General features: G+C 36.6%; 1 protein-coding gene across 1 annotated transcript in view; it reads left to right on the top strand.

The window, feature by feature from the left end:
• XIRP2 (xin actin binding repeat containing 2) overlaps positions 1–23,171 on the top strand; it is a 52,130-nt gene that overhangs the window by 15,677 nt on the left and 13,282 nt on the right. The window contains exons 4-6 of the mRNA XM_030016514.1: positions 10,669–10,822; positions 16,556–16,713; positions 19,493–19,624. Coding sequence (XP_029872374.1) covers positions 10,669–10,822; positions 16,556–16,713; positions 19,493–19,624 — 444 coding nt within the window. The remainder of the gene's footprint in view (positions 1–10,668; positions 10,823–16,555; positions 16,714–19,492; positions 19,625–23,171) is intronic.

Below are 23,171 nucleotides of genomic sequence, written 5' to 3'. Positions count from 1 at the left end.
AGTTTCCTGCTACTGTTCTGAATCTTCATGAAAGCAGAACAGTTCCTGGGTTTTCAAAAAGAAGTACAGCATAGAATACTTTCCATCTTTGTATGTCCAAGGAACAGGTAGTACCACTATATGGGTATATGCCAACATGGGTCATTACAGCACAGAAGGTACAAATGACCCGCTAAATACACTTTACCACATCAGCTGTCTTAATAGAAGAGATCCTTCAGGGATCCTTTTCACAGACAAGCTCTCTCATGTGTGCTTCTGTTTCTGCTCCTTTAGCTCTGCATCTTCTCCCTTTTATCAGCTCTTTGTTTTGCTCTGTTGTCTCTTTCAAAAAAAGCTCTGTAAAGATGGGACCCTTTTTTAGTTTGCTGCCTAGATTTACAGTTACATGGCATGTTATCTTAAAGCTGAGCAATCTCTAGGCATTTAGCAAATGGGAAAGAAAAAGGAAAAGAAAATACCATTGCTGTACTTTAACACAGTTTCTTTTTTCTTTTCTGTGTCGTGGTGTGATGGTATGTCGATGTAGATGTTACTCAGGTTTAAGCAGGTCATTAACTTTGTATACTCAGGAGTGTTCAAGCTATGCATTGCGTTTCTCTGAAGGTGTTTATATGAAGTTCTGTCACAGATAATAAATATAATTGCTGGATTATGGGTATGAAAATGGTCTAGTAATACTAGTTTTGAGAATCTCCCTAGTTATGCCCGCTGTCTCAGAGTCACCATCATTTACCTTACTTTATAGCTCATCTTGAATTCTCTGTAGCTACATCTCTTACATAATACCTTCTTTATAGGCTCATTGTTAATCTTCCATTGTAGAATATCTGTTTCATTTTCTCGTATTACTCATTTCCAGTATCTGACGAAAGAAAATGCTATTTCTTAAAAATATGTGGAATGCTGATAATACATAATTTTACTAGCTTTTATAGATAGTAATATTGTGGGGAAAAAACTAATTTAAAAACATGTAATGACTATTAGATACAAAAGCCTTTGCTTAAGATAATCAGTCGAGGCCATATTAGCATTGTATTAAAAACAAAACAAAAAAACCAAACCAAAAGCAGTGGAGTGAATCTTAATTTAGCACACTGAGAAAAGTTCACAAGGAATTTTAAATTCAGGAGTGCTGTAGACTTCACCAAAACTTCCCAGCATGTATCTCCCTGGTGATGTGCAGAGCAAATGACTTAGAAGGTTCAGTTGATGTGCCCTGCATTATTACTGAATAAATGAAAAATTATGGGCACTTGAACACATATTGCTTACTGTAGTTTTGGAAGCAATATCAGACAGTACATCATATGTTTAATTTTTTAAAAGTAGTATATGTTTAATGGAAATAAACACATTTAAGACTTTAAAAATGCATCAACTAGTTGGAGCTTTTACTAAGGCAGAAATTGTCTTTTGTTAGACTAAGCCCGTGCATTTTTCTTTTTGCTCTTGCTTACAACAGAGGGATCTGCCTCAGTTGCTTGAACAACTGAAGGAAAATACTTCTTCTGTCCTGCTTCTAAAAGTGGTATCAGTGGACTCTGGGAACTGGCATGTTCAGTATTACTGGAAAATTATCAAATCTTAGAAGCCAGGCAATATTTTGGAAGGAAACAAAGCAGAGGGTTAAGGGAGAAAATTGGTGTATGTGAGAATGTGCAGCTAAAATAGAGTGCCTACGAGGAACTAGAAATATTAGTCATTTTCTAAAGTAATTTGCTTCCCCACTCTGCTAGTGCTTTTGTTTCTGCTTTGTTATTTTTGTTTTCTGTTTCACACCACAATATACTTCTAATAATTTCCAGCTATTTAAAATAATTACAAAAATCATGAAATAGCAAATGACTATGGAAAATCACAACAGAAGGAATGTAAATGTCTGCAGCAATACTAGACACAAAATGATCATGTTAGAAAACACCACTTTCAAAATCATTATTTTGTTTTGCTTAAAGGCAGAGACACACACTGAGATACTTTAAGAACGTTAAGAGGTCTAAACTGATATGCCTCCGAATCTAAGTAAATTTCAGCAAGAGAGCACGCAAAGAAAAGTATATATTGTCAGTGAATTTACAAGAAACAAACAAACAAACAAAAAAACCCAAGCCCACACTTGCTCTCATGAAACCCCAAATAAATAACATTTTTTTTTCCAGTCCCATATCTGCAATTAACAGTAGCACTGATAAAATAATGGTTCTTGAATTTCCACTGTAAGGGTGAAAACACTGAGAGTTATAAAATTACATCCCTAAACATACATTGTAAGAGAAAAAAAAGATAATAAAGAACAAATGTATAAACTTAGAGCTGACACGGAAATTTAGTATACAGCAGTGTTCCTTTTACAATTGCAGTGCAAAGAATGTACTAAGTTTATTGTGGAAGCTTTAAATAAAACTTTATTGTGCTAAAACAGAGTAGGATTATTTACAAAAGTGGTTTGGGGTTTTTTTTAATGTTGTGGTAAAACTTTTCCATTTACTTTGGAATTATTATATAAATAGAAAGGACAAGTTATCATGTTTGATTGAAATGTTTCATATATGTATGTAAATAAAAAAGTGAAAACAGCAAGAGGACATAAAAGAGGAAAGCCACTGTTTTTAATTTTTGCTCTGTTTCAAATCTTAATTTGTGCCTCCTGTGTGGTGTGACAGCGTTTTATGCTGCCACAGGTCATGATTTTGGAAAAAGAACTCTGACATTATTCCTGGTTACTAATCACACTCATTTAGAAAACAGTTTCCATGACTTGAACCAAATTGTAGCCTGTTAACGCTGCTTACAAAGCTATGCTGCCTGTATCCTCTCCAGTCTTTTGTTGCTGTTCTTTCTAATATATTTTATATTAAACACAGCTGTCAGATCTGGACTTCTTACTCCACATGGTTTGCTGGTAATGTATTGCCAGTGATTTATATAGACTTCTAGTACCAACTTAGTATAAATTCTGTTTGATTTGTATCTGATTTTATTTCAATTTGCTTTAAAAAGCTGTAGTAAGATTTACTTCTAACAAGTTTTTTATTTTGCAGTTTTCATAAATTTTATCTTGATTTAGTTTTTTACAGATGTTGTAGCTGGCCTACTTTAAACAATGTTACTCAAGCACTATAGTATCACATGCTTGAAAAAAGCTCATTAAAACATGTTTGGTCACTGTCAAATTACTTAACTGTGTCTTCAGTTTCCTTATGTGTTTCTAAAACACACGACTATTTTGTCCTCCAAAAACGCCAGTAGAGATAGACCATTGCACAATATTCGTTTAGGAAGATAAGTTTCTGTAGCTACTGTATGTCCTATAGTTGTCTATTTAATCCATTGTCAAGTTGCTAATTTTGCATAAATATTCATTATCATACTGTGAAAACTGCTATAACATTTCAAATCAACATAATAAAATTAGCTGCATATAACTGATATTCCTTCCATAGAACAGAGTCTGAACAGCTCAATAATTTAATGTATGCCAAACCCTTTTTAGCTCAAAGGATTAGGCCATTGCTTTTTAAGTAGTAAGACCAGGGACCCTATATCAATTTTGCTATGTGATAAACGGCAAATCAGTGGGAGTTTTGGTAATTAAGAGTGAAATCTATAGGCATTTCAAGGCAGAATTTAGCCCCTCAATATTTTTTCTTAGTGTAGAGCCCCGTTCTCAGATGATGTCATGGTTTAACCCCAGCCAGCAGCTAAGCACTACACAGCTGCTCACTCACTCCCCCGCCGTGGGATGGGGGAGAGAACAGGAACAGTAAAAGTGAGAAAACTCATGGGTTGAGATAAAGACAGTTTAATAGGTAAAGCAAAAACCGCGCACACAAGCAAAGCAAACCAAGGAATTCATTCACCACTTCCCATGGGCAGGCAGGTGTTCAGCCATCTCCAGGAAAGCAGGGCTCCATCACGCGTAACGGTTACTTGGAAAGACAAACGCCATCACTCCAAACATCCCCCCCTTCCTTCTTCCCCCAGCTTTACATGCTGAGCATGACATCATACAGTCTGGAATATCCCTTTGGTCAGTTGGGGTCAGCTGTCCCAGCTGGGTCCCCTCCCAACTTCTTGTGCCTCCCCAGCCTACTCACTGGTGGGGTGGGGTGAGAAGCAGAAAGGGCCTTGAGTCTGTGTAAGCACTGCTCAGCAGTAATGAAAACATCTGGGCATTATCAACACTGTTTCCAGCACAAATCCAAAACATAGCCTCATACCAGCTACTATGAAGAAAATTAACTCTATCCCAGCCAAAACCAGCATAAATGGCAATTCTGCAAATAGATCTTTTTCCTCAGGTTGACAACAAGCTCTTTTCAGGGCCTCTGTTCCGTGTATACAGTGGAGTTATTTTATACCCTTCTTCCAAATGAAAATACTGTCTTATTTTAAAACTGTCTGTAACAGCTGAAAAGGATAAGCATCTCTGGAGCTGGTCTGGGAATAAAATGAATGAGCAGGTTCCAGGCAGCCATAGGGGGTTTTTAAAGCCTCTTGAGAAATTCTGTCTTAGTGAAGTGGTGCATTGCAGAGAATCAACTGAGAATCGTGGCTTTGTCTCAACAGTTTGCTTACTGGCTTCATAGAGTTTATTCAGCAGGTGTTATTAGCACTCCTCTGTAATAGTCACTTTAGGGGGTTTGTCATCAATCTTAATAATGCCATCAGCATTCCAGCAGATGGTGGACATGATTCCATGCACTCCCTGCTTCTAAATTGCACCAGAATGGATTTCCGTCATATTTTTAATTACAAATTAGAAATATATCAGAAACAGACTTGTCTCATGCTAGCATTTCCAAAGGCTTTTTCCAGACAGGCCAAGAGTATGTTGCTTCATCTTTTATGTTTTTATATTTCACTGAGATTGAGTGATTCACAGGAGAGATTATCAGCTTGTTCAGCACTAGAATTAACCTTAAATCATTCCTGTGTATTCTTTGTGAAGCAGTCTCTTGTTTTGAATTGGAATTTGAGATGCCAGCTTTTTGTAGGCAATAGTAAATGTTAGGAGCCAGTCCAGCAAAGCGCTTAGACATTAAGTATAACTTGAATTGCTTTTGAGAACAATTATTTGAACAGCAACCCTCAAGTATTTAAAGTTACAATCACAATAAAATGCATTGATGGATCAAGATTTTATGTGACAATTTTTAAAGTAACAGATTTGATTTCTAAACACTTATCCTACTGCTCCACTTGTTTCCTACCTCATCATCCATTTATGGATTTATTATCTTCCTTTCAACTTACGCTTTTACCCTTTCTCTTTGGGCCTATTCCTTCTACCCCTCTGTCACTTCTTACACATGCATTCTTTTAGTGGAGACCATATATAACATGAAAGTTAGGTGGTAGCTAGCTTTCCTTTAGGTAGCACATGTAACAAAAGTAGTCAAGACATGATGGGATGGGGATGAGTGCATTTTTTGAATATACTTAAAGATGTCCTTTAAAAAAAAGATCAAATACTTTGAACATTAATAGTAGCTTTTGGCAATCTAGTTAATATACTGACTGTAAATTCCTCTTCCAATCCAAGGTAGTTCAATGTATGTAGAAAAGGTAGTAGTAATTTGGTAAATAGTTTTCCTCTATTTAAAACTTTATGTGTTCTGGCTTACTGACTTTTAGATTAGTGCAGGACTGCATAGCAAGTGGAAAATCCACTATCTAAATGAAGCATACTCACTCAGCAGTCCACTGAAATTGGAATCTTTATCATTGGCATTTCTAAATGTAATGACTGCATGCATATTCCTTGAAATGTGGCACTCCAGTGCTTTATTCTTTTCATCATGTCTAGAGTATGAGATCAGAACATAAAAATAGCTTCTTGCGTCACCTTTTTCTCAGAAGCCCATTCAAAAATAGAGTATCAGAGCCAGTACGTAAAACTGAAGTTATCACATAAGCTACTTAAATATAGACAGGTTTCAACAAATTATCTCCAACAAAAAATGGAATAAATGCTCTTAAACAGGGTGCTCCACACAACATTCTATGTCCCAGCTGAATACCTGCTCCCACCAACACACATATAGTTACAAAAGCTTGACATGAATTGAACCCTGCATTAATCAGAAAGAAAAAGAACATTCTTCTTCTTTTAGTTTTCATTTGGCAACTTTTGCAAGAGTTGCATATATTAGCCTCTAATTAAGCACTTCTTGGCACTACCTCAGTGCTTTTTCGATAAGTGGCATTTATGTTAATTCTATCCTTATTAAGCAGATGTCTTTGCCATTCACTGTCATTAGGTTGTCTGGGTAGATACCCCAATAAAACAGTATGCAAATTAAATTTAACCCGATTAAAAGGACTTTATGGTAATCATAACACCTTCCAATAACTTTTTCACAGTAGGAAATACCATTTTCTGAGAATAAATCTGAGCTCTAGCACTTCAGCTGGAGCAATAGTGCTAGAAAATCATCATTCAGAAGCCCCACTAAGGCAGGGATGCTGTCTGCAAAATGGGGCTAGGGCAGTTGGAGACTGTCATGCAAGGGGGACTGTGACAGTGAAAGGAAGGAACAGAAGAGAATGCACATGGTCATAGAATTGGTTGTTTAGAGCAAAAAGTTCTGCACAGTGCTAAGCATGCAGTTCTTCTGCCCCAGACCATCATCACTGTATATCAGAACAGCACCATCCTCACAGACACCATTAAATGGACCATTCACCTGTATAGGGATTCACCTTATCAGGGATTTAAGGAATATGGATTGCTGTGGAACATTATGGTAAAAGCTAAAACTAGCTTTGAAAATAAGGAGAACTTAATTAGAAACCGCTAAAAGAGATTTAATGTATTTAAAATTAAGATCCACTACAGTGTAAGTATATTTTGTGGACAAATATATTAGCAATCCCCCAGAATGTCAGTGTAATTATAGAGGAAAATATAGTTATTCTTTTTTGGGTACATTATTACAGGCAGCAGTACATAGAAACCAAAAGACAAATTAACAAAGAGATTTGGAACAATAAACACCAGTCTCAAACTACTTAATATGAAGCAACGGTAAATTGCATTCAGTCGCCTATAACAAAATGCTTCACGGGACTAGGATGACAAATTAATATCATGGCATAAAGCTGAAAAGAGTATTCATAGAATTGGTAATTGACACTGTTTACTGAAACCTCCAAATTACAAAAATACCAAATAAAAAACACACTGCAGTCATTATGGGAATAATGCTTACTACAAAACAAAACCTGAGATGTAGACAAATCTGCAGGTGGAAAAATCAAACGCTAAAGACAAATGATAATATTTTTAATCTAACCAATTTGTAAGTGCTATCCCAGATTTCCAGTTTTATTTGACACATGCTTTTCTGAACACAGGAAAATAAGCTGTATGAAAATACTTTCTGCCAGAGCGGCCGACATCTCAGAAATCTGTCCATAAAAGAATTTACATGAAAATCTCTTAAGTAGGGCCAATATTCCTTAATTGATATTAAAAATGGTCAAAAAAGATACATTATTTTTTAAAAAAATTCCTATTAAAATAAATGTCCAAAATACTAACTTATATAAATTTTATAGGTAATGGAATTGCTACTGCAGAGATGAATATTTGAAAAAACTTTATAGAAATATGCTACAAGTTAATAAAAATAATAGAGCTAAGAAAAATACAAATCAAATTTATATTTGTCCCTAGCTTGCAAGAATAAGAATAAGAAACAGTAAATTCTGAAGTTTTTTAGCTGTTACTGGTAACTACAGAAAAATGTAGTAGGAATAAAAAAAAAAAACCTAGATGAGTTTGTTCTCAAAGATGCCAACAGTAGTTGAAAATGCAGTATATTTTGAGTTTTCTATTTTGTTCTAATACTGTGGAAGTTAGAACATCATTAAAGTGATTCTCTGCTGTTGACTACTGAAAGCACACACAATGCTGTGGCAATATGATCCTAAGGCTGCTCTCATTTATGCCAAGTACTGGCTGGTTGCAGAACTGGAGAAGTAGGAGACAGACATGTTCCGGCTGATCTAACAATCTAATGCACAGCTGCATTTTTTTTATTTCTCCTCTCCCTCCCCCATCCTCTGTTTCTCCTCTGCATAGCCATTTCTGCATCACAGATTGTCCATACTGGATTTCACACATAGTGGTCAGCTCTTCAACTGTTTTAAACCAAAATACCATAATTAATACTGGGTTATAATTGTAACTGATAACCAACTCTGAAAAAGGGTACAAAATGAATAGCAGTTTGAAGCCATAGCCCTTCCCGCACAAAATACCCTATTCATTTCAGCCACCTGCTGTCTCCTGATACCCTTGACACGTAAGTATCTCATTGCTCTCAGCATACCTACATCCTGGCCAAGCTCTCTATCCTACGTGTGCTGCAACGTCCCACCTGCACTGTCATGCCTGCACTGTAACCCAGCCTGGTCACAGCTTATCTTACTGGCACTGTGCCCGTCATTTCTGAGTGGGACATACAACCTGAAAGTATCCGACAGACTGGTGAGGAAGGGTACAAGGAAGTGTCATGGAGCAGAAAGACAGCTACCTTCTGCACTCCAGAAATCTTTCTCTTCCTATTACCCTCCAAAAATACTTACCATAATAGCCAAGGAAAATATGTTGCTAACTGTAAAAGCAATTAGAGAATAATTCAAATTAGTTTTAAACCAATTATCTCCCGTAAACCTGATCAATAAAAGGCAACAAACCCCACAGTATTGGTCAAGATCCCCTATACCACCTTTAAATCTATCCACGTTTAGGTTTTCCACTGTGTTGATTGTACCTCCTGGCCTATCTGCTAAAATTATCCACTGTATTCAAGATTACCTTTCAAGTTCAATTCCATATAAGCAGTAGCAGCAGTGCTGTTTTGGGGGATGGGGGGTGCGGAGAGACTGATGTGACAAGATAACTGATGATTGGTGATACCATAGGCATTTTGCCTGAAAAAAGGGGGCTTACAGTACTCATGGTAATAAAACATCTTTAGCCTCTATGGTCTAATCAGTCATTTGTTTCAATACTGACACATCATGCAAAAATCTTTCAGCTAATCTCAAGTAAAAGCTACTGTAAGTCACAGAAGTAGACAGATTGTTATAAAATTATGAGTTTCCACAAGACATAACCTATTGTACATGTACTGGAAGGAATATTCTTGCAAAGAATGACTACAGGTCAAGAAATGAAGTACAACACATATTTAAGATAAAGGCTATCAGCAGCTATGAGAGAAGTGTAGATTTATTAAAGATGGGTGAAGCACAATTGTCCTTGAGTGCTAATGATGTACTCATTTTAAAAGTATATTTCCAATGCTTGTTCACTGTTAGTTTCATAAAATTCAAGGTGAATGTATTAATTGATTATATGTTACTGTGAAAATGGCTTTTACAATTTATTTTATATTATTTTCTTTGTAAGAGTTCTATTTGAGTATTCATTAAGTTGCATTGCATTAATTTTTTTTTTCCTTTTCTTTTTTGAAATAGTTACTGGAAAATACTCTCCAATCTAGGATAATCAATTCAGGGGTCAAATTTTGCTGCTTCTTACACACAATGCATAATATCTAAATCTAAAACCAGTTAGGAGTGACCTCAGTGAGATCATATACAAGGGTGGCATTAAATTGGTATACAGTAATAAAGCTGTCTACAAACAATAAAAAGGAAGTAGTCTAATGAAGGCAGCATATTTTTGAAAATGTATGCCATTTAAGCAATTTAGGGCTCTGGCAAATAAGTGCTGCAAAATCTTGCTGAAGAGATTTATGCAGTCACCAGACCAACCACCTATCCACTTTCTTTTTGAATATCACCACCTCTTTTACAGGGACAGCAGAAGTGGACATGCAGTGGACCTTTCATGTTATTCCCTTGCAAAAAAAAAAGCATATTTTTGCTACTCCAGCTGTTTCAGTTATTTACTTAATATAAGAGCTGTAGTTGAGATTTTATAGCCGTTGTGTCCAACTCCATACTGAGTAGCATATTGCATGGAAGGAAGGAGAAGCACCCCAGAATACCAGCTTTGACACATTAAAGTCTTGCTTAGCAATAATTCACTCATTTTGCCTCGAAGGGCTGAGGCCACAGTGTGATGGTGAGATACTAATGATATTGTGTAAACTATCTGTATGGAACATTGACCCACTATTTTGATAAGCTAAATTCAGTTGATAGGTCACAGCAGAATTGAAAATCAAATTTCTGAAATACAAATGCCCATGTACATCTGGTCTTCAAGCCATCATTTCTTGGTTTTACATATTCTTACATACCAATAAATGAAATTAATAAAAAACCCTCTGTCAACTTTTCTATGTACAAATAGTGTTTAAATGAGCAACTGATGTCTTTATTGTGATCCTTGCCACCACCACCACCACTCTTCTCTTGTGGAAGAAACCACGTGCAAGAAGTGGCAAAAGAAAACTTCCAAGCATCACTGTCCGTTGAAGCATAAACTGGGCAGCACACACGAATCCACAACCTGCAGTGCTACAGAAATTTACCCTATGGTATTCTGGAGAACATCTGCCCCCTACATACCACCCCCTTCTAAGCTGCTGCCTCTTCATATGCTCTCCTCCCCCCAAAACCCACATCTGTTTCCTACCAATAGCTTTTAACACACATCCTCTTGATGTCTTCTAACAGGAAATAGAAAGTGAGAGAAGTTCACTTTCATCAACAGCAAAGAGTCAGCCTGGAGGCCATTCTGTCATTTCTCCGAAAGAGTCTAGCGTGAAACGAGGGAGAGCAATCTTTGAAAAGATGTCATCAGAAAATGGCCACAGCAACAGTTCTGAAGGTTAGCATTACCTTGTTGATCTGATGTCTTGCTTTACTCTTAAGGCAGTGGTCTCCAAACCTTTTTGATGGTGCACCCCTATCACTAAAACATTTTTGAGCGTGCACTCCCAATGTTTATAGATGTATTTACTTACAAATTGTATACTTGTACTACTCTACTAATACATTATGTATGTTAGGCAACATACACACAAATAGGTATTAAAGAAGGATGATGGATGAAATAAAAAAAAAACAAAACCACTTTCCTTTAAAAAGTGTTTATTTACAAAAAATATTATTTTCCTGCACCCCAATGGACTGTCTTGCACAGGCCCTGGGGTGCGCACATCCCACTTTGGAGACCGCTGCTTGATGGTATCAAAGAGTGTATGTATCTGCGTTACGGTTTGTTTTAACAGAGAAAGAACATGGATGATAAAATTTTCTGACAGAAAATCACATATTGACTTCTGAGTGTCTAGGACTTGACTTTATGTAAAACAACAGATTACCCAAATAAATAGCACAAAAAGACTTGTCCACTCTGCCAATAAAATTAATAAGCCATCTACACAGTATCAACCAATTACTGACTCTGCTCTTTTTTTGATCAGAAAATGTTTAGCCTGCATGTTTAGCAATTCCAGACTCTAGCAGATCAAAGGGAAAAGGAAATTTCAGTGCACAAGACCTTTTCTAGCTAATGCTGCTAAGTTTATTATGCTCATTGTTCAAACTAAATACCTGATCTTTTATCAGGTTTAACTTTCAGCCATTGGTTATCCTTTTTTCCTTTTTTTCCTACCAAATTAAAGAGATTTTTAACACCTGCTCATTTCTTCTTGGAAGGATGATTATACATTATAACCATATCACCCCATTTCCTTCTCCTCCATCAACTAGATACAGCTGCAGTTCTCCATGTGGGAATATTTTTTTGTGGCTCTTCTCTACATCTTCTCAAGTTTTTTAGGTATCTTTTTTATAATATGGTTGTAAGGACCTTTTTTTTTTTTTTTCCTTCTCCTTTCAGAGACTCCTAGTTCAAAGCCTTTCTTTTTCTTCTCTAACAAGAGAATGTAATCCCGCATTCCATACCTGCTTTGCCTCTGAGTCTAAATTGGGCACAGTATGTTTCAGAAGCATTTTTAGGTCCACCAGGAATAACAAAGAATATGAACTATGTAAAAATGCACAGTCAACAATTCATGCCTCTTACAAATGAAGCTTTTTCTAAAAATGTGACAGACCCCTAGGGGATAATGTTTTTCAATGCTCCTGTGAGAGCCATAATATCCCATTTTGCATTCAGACAGTCTTATGAGAAGTAAATTCCCTATAGACTCATTTGAGTGTTTGAAAGCACTGGTGAAAACTCTTAAACTTCTAATAGCTGAAGTTAGGCACTGAAATCTGCAACTCTGCACTTGAATAAATATTCCGGTCCTGAAAAATATAAGATAATGCTGATCCATAGATTATTTCTCCCATCACCATGAGATTTGAGTTTTCTATAACCAATGACAATATATGTCAACTTGCTTCAATTTTTCAGCAAGAACAATATCCTCAAACCACTAAAGTGCTATGGAACTTTTTGCTAAATGTTTCAGTTATGCCAAAATCTTATTTTCCTAGAAGAGGTATCGAGAAACATTTACAGCAAGCTCTGTGACTGAGTAACAACAACTTCTGTTGTCCCCACTGAGAAACAATGAAGGCAATGCTCATACTGCTGTTCAACCTATTGTGAAAAAATGGAGAAGCCCATAAGGGATAGCTAATGTAGTCATATCATTGGAAAAAATGGCAGAAAGCCAGAATTCTCCAGTCCTATTATGCACAGAAGATTTGTGAAGCTTTTTACTTTATAGAATTGATGTAACGTCATTAATAAAAGAATTAAATTCTCTGAAATAGATACTATTGTATGAGTCCCATATGACAAAGGCAAACAGCTTTTTGTTGGCATACCTCACCTTCGTAAACACAAGGCTCTTCTTACAAACTATTTCATCACAAGCACACATTTATCCCTGAAAGACTCAGAAGATATTACACCTTTAAGTTCTCCTGAATGAGCAAAAGCTTAGAGCAAAATGAATGAGCAAAAGCTTAGATCATATAATCTCTCATACCACCACAAAGAGTTTCACATTATACTATAAAACAACTAGCTTCTAAAGAGAGGGCATTTCCTGTTTTAAAGCTAAGAGAATAGTTGCTATTACCTTCACTCCCCAGGTGGCTAATAATATGTATCTATTAAAATGTTTTTTAAAACAGTCCATTAAATTCATTGGCCCCAAATCAGCAAGGAATTAAATCACATGTCTAACTTTAAGCACATGAGTATTCCCATTGCATTTAATGAAACTATTCACATGCTTACGATTAGGTAGAATCCACGAATCCCTTGTTGAATCAGAACAATACCAATAAAGTTTTTAAACTCCTAAACACTCTTGAGAATTAAAGCAATGGCTTATAAATATCATGCTGGTAGTAGTCTGTTACATAATTCAATCTGCTTTTAAAAACAAACTGACACTGTTTGGCTATGGTGGACTATCCCTCTGTGTTGCCAAAGCATACTTTCAACCTTTCCCTTGTTTTGGTTAGATTTCGTTTAATGTACAGACTTCTTACTTGAAGAACAGCAATTTTCTCTCTCTTCTGATTTCTGCTTTCTCTGAAAACCTTTTTTTTTCCTTCCAGATGACTTTCACTGATTCTTACTGCTGCTATTATTCTTTCTTGAGCTGTAGCAATTCTTTTGCCTATCACGATTGTATGCAATACGCAAATGTACTGCATGGGATAAGCGTAATAAAAAAGAAAATTATCCTCATGTGAGTTATGAGTAGGGTCAGGTAAAAATACTAAGAAACTGAGTATGTTTACACTGAGACCATTCTTCTACGCATGTCTGCATCTATGTCTGACTTTTACTGAAGATCAGAGTTGTTTGTTATATTTGCTTGCTATATCTGGACCTTGAACACCTATGCCAGCCAAACAGTTTTACAGTCAACAGGCAGAAAGGCCAGGTGTGCCTTGGAATTCTTCCCTGTTTGGTGGGATACTCCTTCCCTGGCACTCTGGTCTGTGCCAGGTGAACAGATAGCTTTTCAGAAAGTCTCCTTTGTTGCTGCATTTCATAGTGTTAAAGGGAAAGAGTGGGTACTTCAAAAGAAAATGGGGAAATTTTTTATCTGTATCTGTTCTGTTCTCAGCCACTGCCTTAGTAAAACACTACAATAATCAAAAGTGAACCAACTTAGGTAAGAATAAATGTGATTGACCTGGCACATGTTTTTGTAGTGGATATAGAATCATAGAATCATTTAGGTTGGAAAAGACCTTTAAGATCATCAAGTCCATCCGTCAACCCAACACCACTGTGCCCACTAAACCATGTCCTGAAGTGCCACATCTGCATGTTTTTTGAACACCTCCAAGGACGGTGACTCAACCACTTCCCTGGGCAGCCTGTTCCAACACCTGACAACCCTTTCAGTAAAGAATTTTTTCCTAATATCCAATCTAAACCTCCCCTGGCGCAACTTGAGGCCATTTCCTCTCATCCTACCACTAGTTACTTGATAGAAGAGACCAGCACCCACCTCACTACAACCTCCTTTCAGGTAGTTGTAGATAGCGATAAGGTCTCCCCTCGCTATCTAAAACGGTATGTATTACAGTTAGGCTTCCAGAAGAAGGAGTTGACTCTCGCAAATGCTATACAGGCCTCAGGCCCTAAAACCAGCCACCAAGATCCACCCTATATGCATGGCAATAAACCAAAATCAGTTGTGCCCCTCTACTTGCTCCAGCAAGGGATTCAGTGGAGGTGGTCTTCACTGGGTGGTGCATTTCAGGACACTGGGAATTTTGTCTTAAAAATCAACAACAAAAAAATGCCTAGGAGAGGATTTTGAAGATTTTATTTTCTTTCTAAAGGAAATCTAATTCTGTAAATGGTGTTGGTTTGCACTGATCAGTAGAAAAGGCAAGTGCACTCTAGTATGTCCTTGGTGTTTTATACGCACATTATGAGACAGCCAACACTGTACTAAGAGAAGTTACTAATTTCTTAGCAAAATTATGGCAAGCGAGTTGATTTGCTTAATTTAATAAGTCTTCAAATCATGAGCAAGATGAAAAAGCATAAATGAATTGTAGACAGTAAACATAAATATGTTATTTAAAAAAAAACCAGCCCAGCCCTGTGCTGTGAAAAAGTGACAAAGCACACTCAGAATGAGGAAGACAAGCTGTCAGCAGTGCCAGAATATATAAGAATACAAGTAAACTTCCAATGGCTGGCAGAAACCACACATCTGAAGCTTCTTTTTTGACTTTCCTTTCTTTTTTGGAAATGGATTTTAAGGTTTTAGTTTGGGTACCTACTGGATTGAATTAAATACATAGAACAGGAGGATGTATCTATACTGTTTCTTCCTGCCCCCTTCTCTCCTTTTTTAAGTCAGTAATTTCCACAACTTTGAGAAATGCCAAGATATATCATGTTTGGGTCAGGGCGACAGGGTAGGTTTTGGTGGGTTTTTTTGAGATAATTTTGTTCAGCTACAGCCTGTTTCTGTACTTTCAGAAAATACAATTGTTTAAAAAAAAGCAATGCAGGTTGCAAACAATTTATTCTGTCCTATTATGCAAGGACAAGGAGAAATACAGATGGATTTAGGGAAAATCAGGGTGCTCTGATATGTGCAGCACAAGCACAAGGATTAAAAAATTAGATTCTGGTGGCTTTACTAAAAATATATCTTCTTGAAGTCTTAAAATTCCCTCTCCTCCCAAAAAGGAAGGGGGTGTACTGGTTACAGAAATCCAATGTCATTCAACCCAATTTTCCATGCACTGTAGAAAAACCTTGGCAGGACAAGAGGAACTTCCAGCCTGTGGGATTATATGAAATCTCTTCTGCCTCTGATCGCAGACAAGAGAGATGCTCAGAACATACTTTTTTCCCCTTTGTCTGAAACAAGAAGGAAGAATAGCTTTATGCTAAATGTAAGGCATTTTTCTGGGTATATGGAATTCTTCTAATACAGTCATATGAATGTAGGAAGCAGCAGCAAAAAAAATTCCTAGTGCTAGTAACTCAGTGCTGCTCTTTCAGGAGTACTCTGGACTGTTGTCTCCAGATTCACTGTGGCTGAATTGCAGATGCTTATAGATAAGTCTATAACCTTCACACCTTGGAATAAGGTTAAAATGTTGTTAGTAATTTAGATAATTTTCAATAAGGTTTTAGTAGTACTAAACCAACTAAAACATACTCTAATGCAATATCAGTAAACAAATGAAATCTACAATCAATGTGGAACAGACTCTGTTAAGCAAATGAATACTATAATGTATAAAGCTAATTAGAATATATCTAATTATAATAGGTTATTTGTAGTACTTAAAATGACTTTTTACAGTATAAAATAATGCAAATGTAACGCTATCAAGAAAAATATACTATGCTTGCTGTTAAAATTGTATGTTGGTTTTTTTTTTTAAAAAGCTTTTTGTTATTTCCCCAAGGAATTTCCACCAGTTTCAAAAACTTCATTGAATTAAATTTTTCTGTACTCAGTAAGTTCTAAATTGAAAATAAGATACAGTTGCTAAATAGTTTATAATACTGCTCCTTTCTACTACTGCTTTTCTTTCAAGATTTGGAAAAAAGGTACCTGTTTCCTTCTTAGAAAATGATGTCTGTTTGTACTTACAGTGGGTTCTCGCAAACCTGTAAGAGGACTACCTAAAGAGAACACTTCCAGGGCTGATAACACACCACTGGATTTCCAGGAGACTGTCTCTTTGAAAGAAAGAATGGCTATGTACAAGGCTGCTGTGTCCAAGAGAGACAGCAGCAACTCCTTTGCTCGTGTAAGATATCAATGGTTCCTTCTCCTCTTAGCTCTGTGCTCTTATTTATTTATTTTTTTAAGCTGACTGATGGACCACTATGGGGATCAAAATCTGAAACCTAAATTACCAAATCAACTTAGCAAACATATTGATGCATCAGTCTCTGTCTCTACTGAATGAGATTTTTAATGCTATATACCTTTGGTCATTTGGACAATTCCCTTTAATTGATTGGAAGGACTGTTCTTTTTATTCCACTGTTGCCTGCACCGCATTTATTAGGACCATAGACTTGAGACAGATTAGCAACACAGTTATTCTTTCAGCTCATAATGACAAAACCCAGCGGTTTCTGCATTACTAAAAATATTACCAAATAATAAAATCATATTCAAAAGCACATTAAGTTTAGACCTCTTGCTGTTCAAACTAAAGAATTCGAAATTGCTGCATTTTAAAAGAGCAGCTCTATGAGACAAGGTGTATGAAAAAGTATTGGTTTATAATGAAATTATTAAAAAATGGGCATTATATGAAAAAATATTTACAAAATATTTACTCATCTCTCTACATGTCTATCAATAGGGATTAGGTATTTTACAGCAAAGTTTAATATTAATACCAAGTAGCGCATTTGGCTAACAGAATTTATAATCTATTAAAATAGAGCAAGACCACATCACCACACATTTAATTATCAGTCAGGAATACCTGAAAATCAGGTCTTCAGATCTCAGCCAGGAAAATCTGCCCCAGTTCTGCAGAAATACTAAGGGGTAAAAAGTGTATTTTTATCATATCTTAAAATCCTACCTAGAAGTTGTAGTTCAACCCCCTTGTATCAGGAAATGGAGGCATTATGCTGGCTTGCTACAATGTTAGAATGACAATGGTCTTTGTTTATGCTAAACTTTCAGCACATGAGAAGAACACCTTTTTCTTGCTGTAAACTAGGCCACAGTAATTTCTGTAAATCAGAGAGTGTATCTGGCAAAAGAAGGACTATAATTCAGCTCTCACCAACCAGCATCTTTGTCCATATGCAAGAAGAGCTGTAGGATTCCCAGTCTTAAGTGCACTTTGGTCTTGGGAGAAGTGGTCTGCAGCAGCTGAAGGGACCTTCTGGGTGCTTGGATAGCCCAGAACCCACGTAGTGAAAACAGCCACCAGCCATACTCACCAGAGTCCAGGTGTTTTCCAACCACCAAATTCCTGCCTGCTGACTTCCTTATTTCCTAATTGCCTGTGTGTATTTGGAGCAGATTCCTGCAGTTCACCCAGCTGAGAAGGTTCCAATTCCCTACTCCTGCAGCTGGAAACATTGCTGAAGTTAGTACTCTCTCTCATAAAGAAGAGAACTGCATGAAGCCTAACCCAACCTAACTGTGTTGAGTACTTCATTTACACTTTGGAACTCCTCGCAATTTCTTGCTGAAATGGATGGTTGCCTGAAAAAGGAATTGTATATCCATTTCCATTAAAGAGAATTAATACGTTTCCTTAAAGGACCCTCTAAATATCTCCAAATGGCCGGCACAGTGTTCCTGAAATGTTCATACACTAAAATAATTACTTTTCACATTCACACATCCATGTACATATAGAATCATGACACCTTCATCACAGGGATAAAAAAAAAAATCTGTTTTTTATGATCTGCTTGCTTACTCATCAGGTGTAAGCACTAAACCTAAGTTTACTTAGTAACTTTCATTACAAGGCTATTTCTAATTATTAGGTGGTTTATTTTGTGCATACTGATTAAAAAGCTCAAATGCTGAAAGCTTCGCTCTAGTACCATCTAAGAGGTAATACATAAGGAACAGAACTAGAACAGGGAGCCTGAAGGTGTAAGGGCACTCTTGTGACCTTTGGCACTGTTGTTAGTGAAGAAAGATCATCTCACAAAGAACTGCTTGAAGCTCTCTGTATGTTTTTCAACAATACCTATTGAAAAAATACAGAGAGGGCCAGGTGGCAACTCTGAATGCAACAAAACTCAGACAAGTAGAAGAGGAAGAGCAGAGAAGGATTGTTCTGGAAAGCGATTGCTACTGACAATCAAGTAGATGGGACCTACTCCTTTTGGTGCTAAAGATTCAGGCCAAACATGCACATTTTTCAAAAACACATTGGCCTTTAGGTCTCCAAATCACAATGTATGGCTCCTGTGCAGTGGTCTATGAACTTGCCAGAAACAGTATTTATAATTGTCTGAGTCATTCCTGCAAAGACAGAGTATTACGTGGCTGAAAATACATGGCTGATCCCTGAAACTACAGAGGAAACCACTGAGTCCTCAGACACTAGTTTAGGCAGAGATGAATATGCAGCTACACCAGCAGGATCTATTTCACAAAGGAGCATTTAGCAGCTAGTGTTAAATAAATTCTAGACTGCAAAATTCCAGAAGTACTTCATAATTTGCAGGTCCTAATTTTTGGTTGACAAGCAAAAGTCCTAAAATGGGCCAATGAGATTAAACAGTTGATGTTAACAGTATGTATCTGTTTTGTATATTGGTGACAACACCTGAAAAATAACTGTCTTATTACTGTATCTATTCTGTATGCTAATATTAATTCATGTGTACTGTCAAAATAAGTAGGATTTACAGATGATGTCAGTGGAAGTTGCCTATAAGAGGCTACAGGCATAACCAAGTGTTTCCAGATTTTCCATTTGAAATTTATAAGCATTATAGCATACTGGTATTAACTACTTCAAAAAAAATCAACTTGTAGAAGTACATTCTCAGTGCAAATGGAAAACAACTAGCCTTATTTTATCACTCTAGACTTCAGAGAAAACCAAGTTCTGTATTGTGCCTGGTGGCCTGGCAGCAGTGAGGAAACAATTTGAGAAAGTGCAGATGACCTCTTCACAAAAGACCTTTGCTCAGTACCAGCACCAGCACAAATCTGCACAGGTAACTAACATTTTTAATACTAACAAATGACGTATGCCCCACTAGATAGCTTGAGGAAAAAACATGATTGTTTGCTGTACTGAAGACTTTTCATTACGACTAAGACAACATTTCCTTCATGTTCATACTCATAGAATTTTGAGATATACTACAGGAATCATATACTTTTTTATGCAGATGAACACTCAATATAGGCAATACTAGACTTATAGCAAATAGATGAGTAAAGCAGATTACTACCATAGCAGTATTTTATACTGAACCTTGTCTACAAGACTGTAATTCATTATCAGGTATCATGGTGATATTTTGCATGTATTGCACTTGACATGATGTTAAGTCATTCTCTTTCAAAAGCAGTTTCCTGCTTCCATTGAATTAAATCTAATAAACTCCCCTAAACAGATCAAAAATTGCACAGAAGAACCCAGATGCTACATAAAAGTAGAACAAAGCAGCAGCTAAGTGTTATTTTAGATAAAAGGTCTTTACATTTTATTACTTCATTAGCATATACCATGAAAAATTGTTGTAGGAGATAAAGATTTTGGACTATGCGAAATCCCCTATAATAAAACACATTGCACAATCTGTCCTGTGCACTCTGAAAACCAGTAATGGCACAGTAAATTGCTTTACCATCCTGCACTTCTTGGAGAGATTTTTAAGCAATATTGCTCTCCAACTTTGTAGAACAGGACACATCAACATTCTGCCATAGGTTCATTTTCATGTTAAATAAGTGTCATCATATCTACCAGTCATCTCTCATTTCTTACACATTAATACCAATATCAACAATTTGCACAGACAACAAGCAAAACTCCAGTTTGTAGGGGAGAAGACACAGTTTGCTGCAGATGTATTTAAGCATTTCTAACTAAGCAGAAAAATCCCAGAGTTGGATGTAATCATAGCGGAGCATAATCCTTGGTAATAAGAAGTGTTATGCACGTACTTTTCTGGTGATGTGGTCCAACTTAGCTGCCATTTATCTGGATGAAGAAATGCAGAACTGTGTACAGAAATTATGTGACTTTCTCTTACTCAGAACCAACTAATTTCATTCCTGTGATGTGAAGATGCATTTTCCCTGGCCTAACAGTGATGTCTAGCTCTCCACAAAGCCACTATGATGGTTCCATTTCTTCAACAAAGATGCGACCTCTAAGCATACTTGTCCATGTATTTGCCCTCTGTGGCTAGTTGAGGAGGCTCTCTCAAATCATCAGCAGAAATAAGTCACGTTCACAAGAAATAGAATCACTCAGACTATATGGAGCAATCTTTAAATTTAGGTTAAATAACTTACTGCAAGACCATAAAATCCCATTTCTATCTAACATAACTGCACTCTTATGGAAAATGGGATTATACACTTAGGTAGTTGAAAGATTATTCAAGGTCACTGAATCAACCCTGGGGCAAACCAGAGAAATCATGTAGTTTGAAGACAGATATCCAGATCTGGATAAATGCAAACTATTAATCCAAGCTAAAATAAAGCAGCAATTTGTTTTTTAAACAGTAATCTAAATAGCTGAACACTTTACTACATATTCAATTTTTGCATAAGGAGTGCGTGGCTTTTCATTCAAAATACTGACATCAAATATGCAAATAATAACTATTTATCTTTCTGTTTTTCTCAGGCAGCAGCCATCACTCATAGCTTTCTTCATAGTAAGGGAGATTGGTTCCTTGTGAAAGGTGCCATATTACTAGTAGGGTGTACTAAACTCTTGTCAGAATGGTGAGCAGCAATGAAAACTGATCACAGAATTGCCACGTGCTCACAAACTCAACCAGAGTTTGTTTAGAGACCTGGTCTTTAATTTGACCACTGGCATCATGAGCACCTTCTATTGTCAGCCACCAAACTGAGAAGAGGTCATGAGCTTCGGTGTTATCGTTCTGCAAATGCCAGCCTAGAGTGGTTTGCTACACCAGCTCAGCTAGCTAGCTGCTCAAAGTCTCACTACCCAGTGTCAAAAACAAGCCATTTCTGGCGAGTGAGCTGAACCTCCTGCATAGGAAGGATGAGTGGAATATATTGAAAGTATCTGATATTCACTCAACCATATAGTATTGTGTGTCAGGAATGACACAGGTATAGATACACCTCCTTCATTGAGGGTCATTCCAGACAAATTTTCTATGATTGCTAGTGTAGCAATTACCAATTTTCTAGCAATCACAGAGGATAAGATTGAATAATGGGACAATGTTAGTGAATGATGAAAAACTTATCTTTTTATGAAAACCTTCCATATACTGCCCAAAATCACCCTAAGTACATACATACAACTAAGCAAGGCTGACAAATCACAGAGATGAAGTGCAGATAAGTGAAGTTCTTAGAAGAAATTTCTGCAAGACTCTCACAGTACTGATGCACAGATGATACCATGATAAGAACATAAATAGGTAAAAAAGCATAGCTATGAAGAAGAAATTAAGATGCACACCAAGTAAATCATCAGTCATTCTGTTGTTACTAATTTCGTAACTGAAACTTTAGGCTCACAATCTACTTCCACTGCTGCCTAGAGGGAACTGCAAGTTTCTACATACTGATCATTTAGAACAGTAAGTTCTCAATCTGCCAATACATAAATGATATTATATTAGCCAACTTCCCGCAGAGCTTATACGATGACCATAATGTACCATTCAACTAAAAGCAATATTCTTCAAGTGTGAGCGAGTAAAAGGCTTTCTTGTGCTTGGACAAGCTTTTGGCCCATTTGATCCCCTTGAACAATACATACATATATAGAATTGTATACATATTTTATGTACATATGCATATAACATAGCATATATATTCCGAGCCTCAAAGCAATTTTATTTTTGAAAGGGAAAGTATGTTTTGTCTGTTGTCAGAACAGAAGGAAACTGCAAAAATGTCAACACAAAAAAGCAAACCTTGGTCTAAAATACACAGAACCAGTTACTGAAAATTCAAATCTTGGCACATTTTGCGACAAGAATTCTATCTAAATTATTGCAGCGCAGAGGCACTAAAATTGATGTATGGGCCACTAACATATAAAATGCATGTAGCAATTACAGTTCTTCAGGAACAGAATCTGAATGCCTACATAAAAATGCACTCCTCTAACAAAACGTATACAGACTTATTCTCAGATCTACATCTTTATTTTTTAAATAGTATTGGTTTAGATTAAAATGACTTATTATCCAGAGACACAACAGGACACTATACCCTCTGTATTAACTACCATACAGATATGCATGGGAAGGCCAGCAGCCTCCATAAAGGGTGACTTGAAACAAACGGAAGAGAATGGAGGGTGATGAAAGTCTGAAATAAAATGACCGTAAGAAACCATTTGTGAGATAGCAGCATGCCAACAATCATCCAGCTGACAGTGTTTTCTGAAGTTCACTCATGATAGAATAGAATAGAATACAATAGAATAGAATAAACAAAAAGTAATTGAAGGGTGATTCTTGGGCCATGGGAAAAGCAACTACAATAGTTGTCTTTGCACTCCTGCCACCAAAAATGACTTTGAGTTCT

The sequence above is a fragment of the Aquila chrysaetos genome, chromosome 6 (assembly GCF_900496995.4).
Source record: "Aquila chrysaetos chrysaetos chromosome 6, bAquChr1.4, whole genome shotgun sequence".
NCBI lineage: Eukaryota > Metazoa > Chordata > Aves > Accipitriformes > Accipitridae > Aquila > Aquila chrysaetos.
The sequence above is the reverse complement of the archived record's forward strand: the minus strand, read 5'-3'. Positions and strand labels throughout refer to the sequence as shown.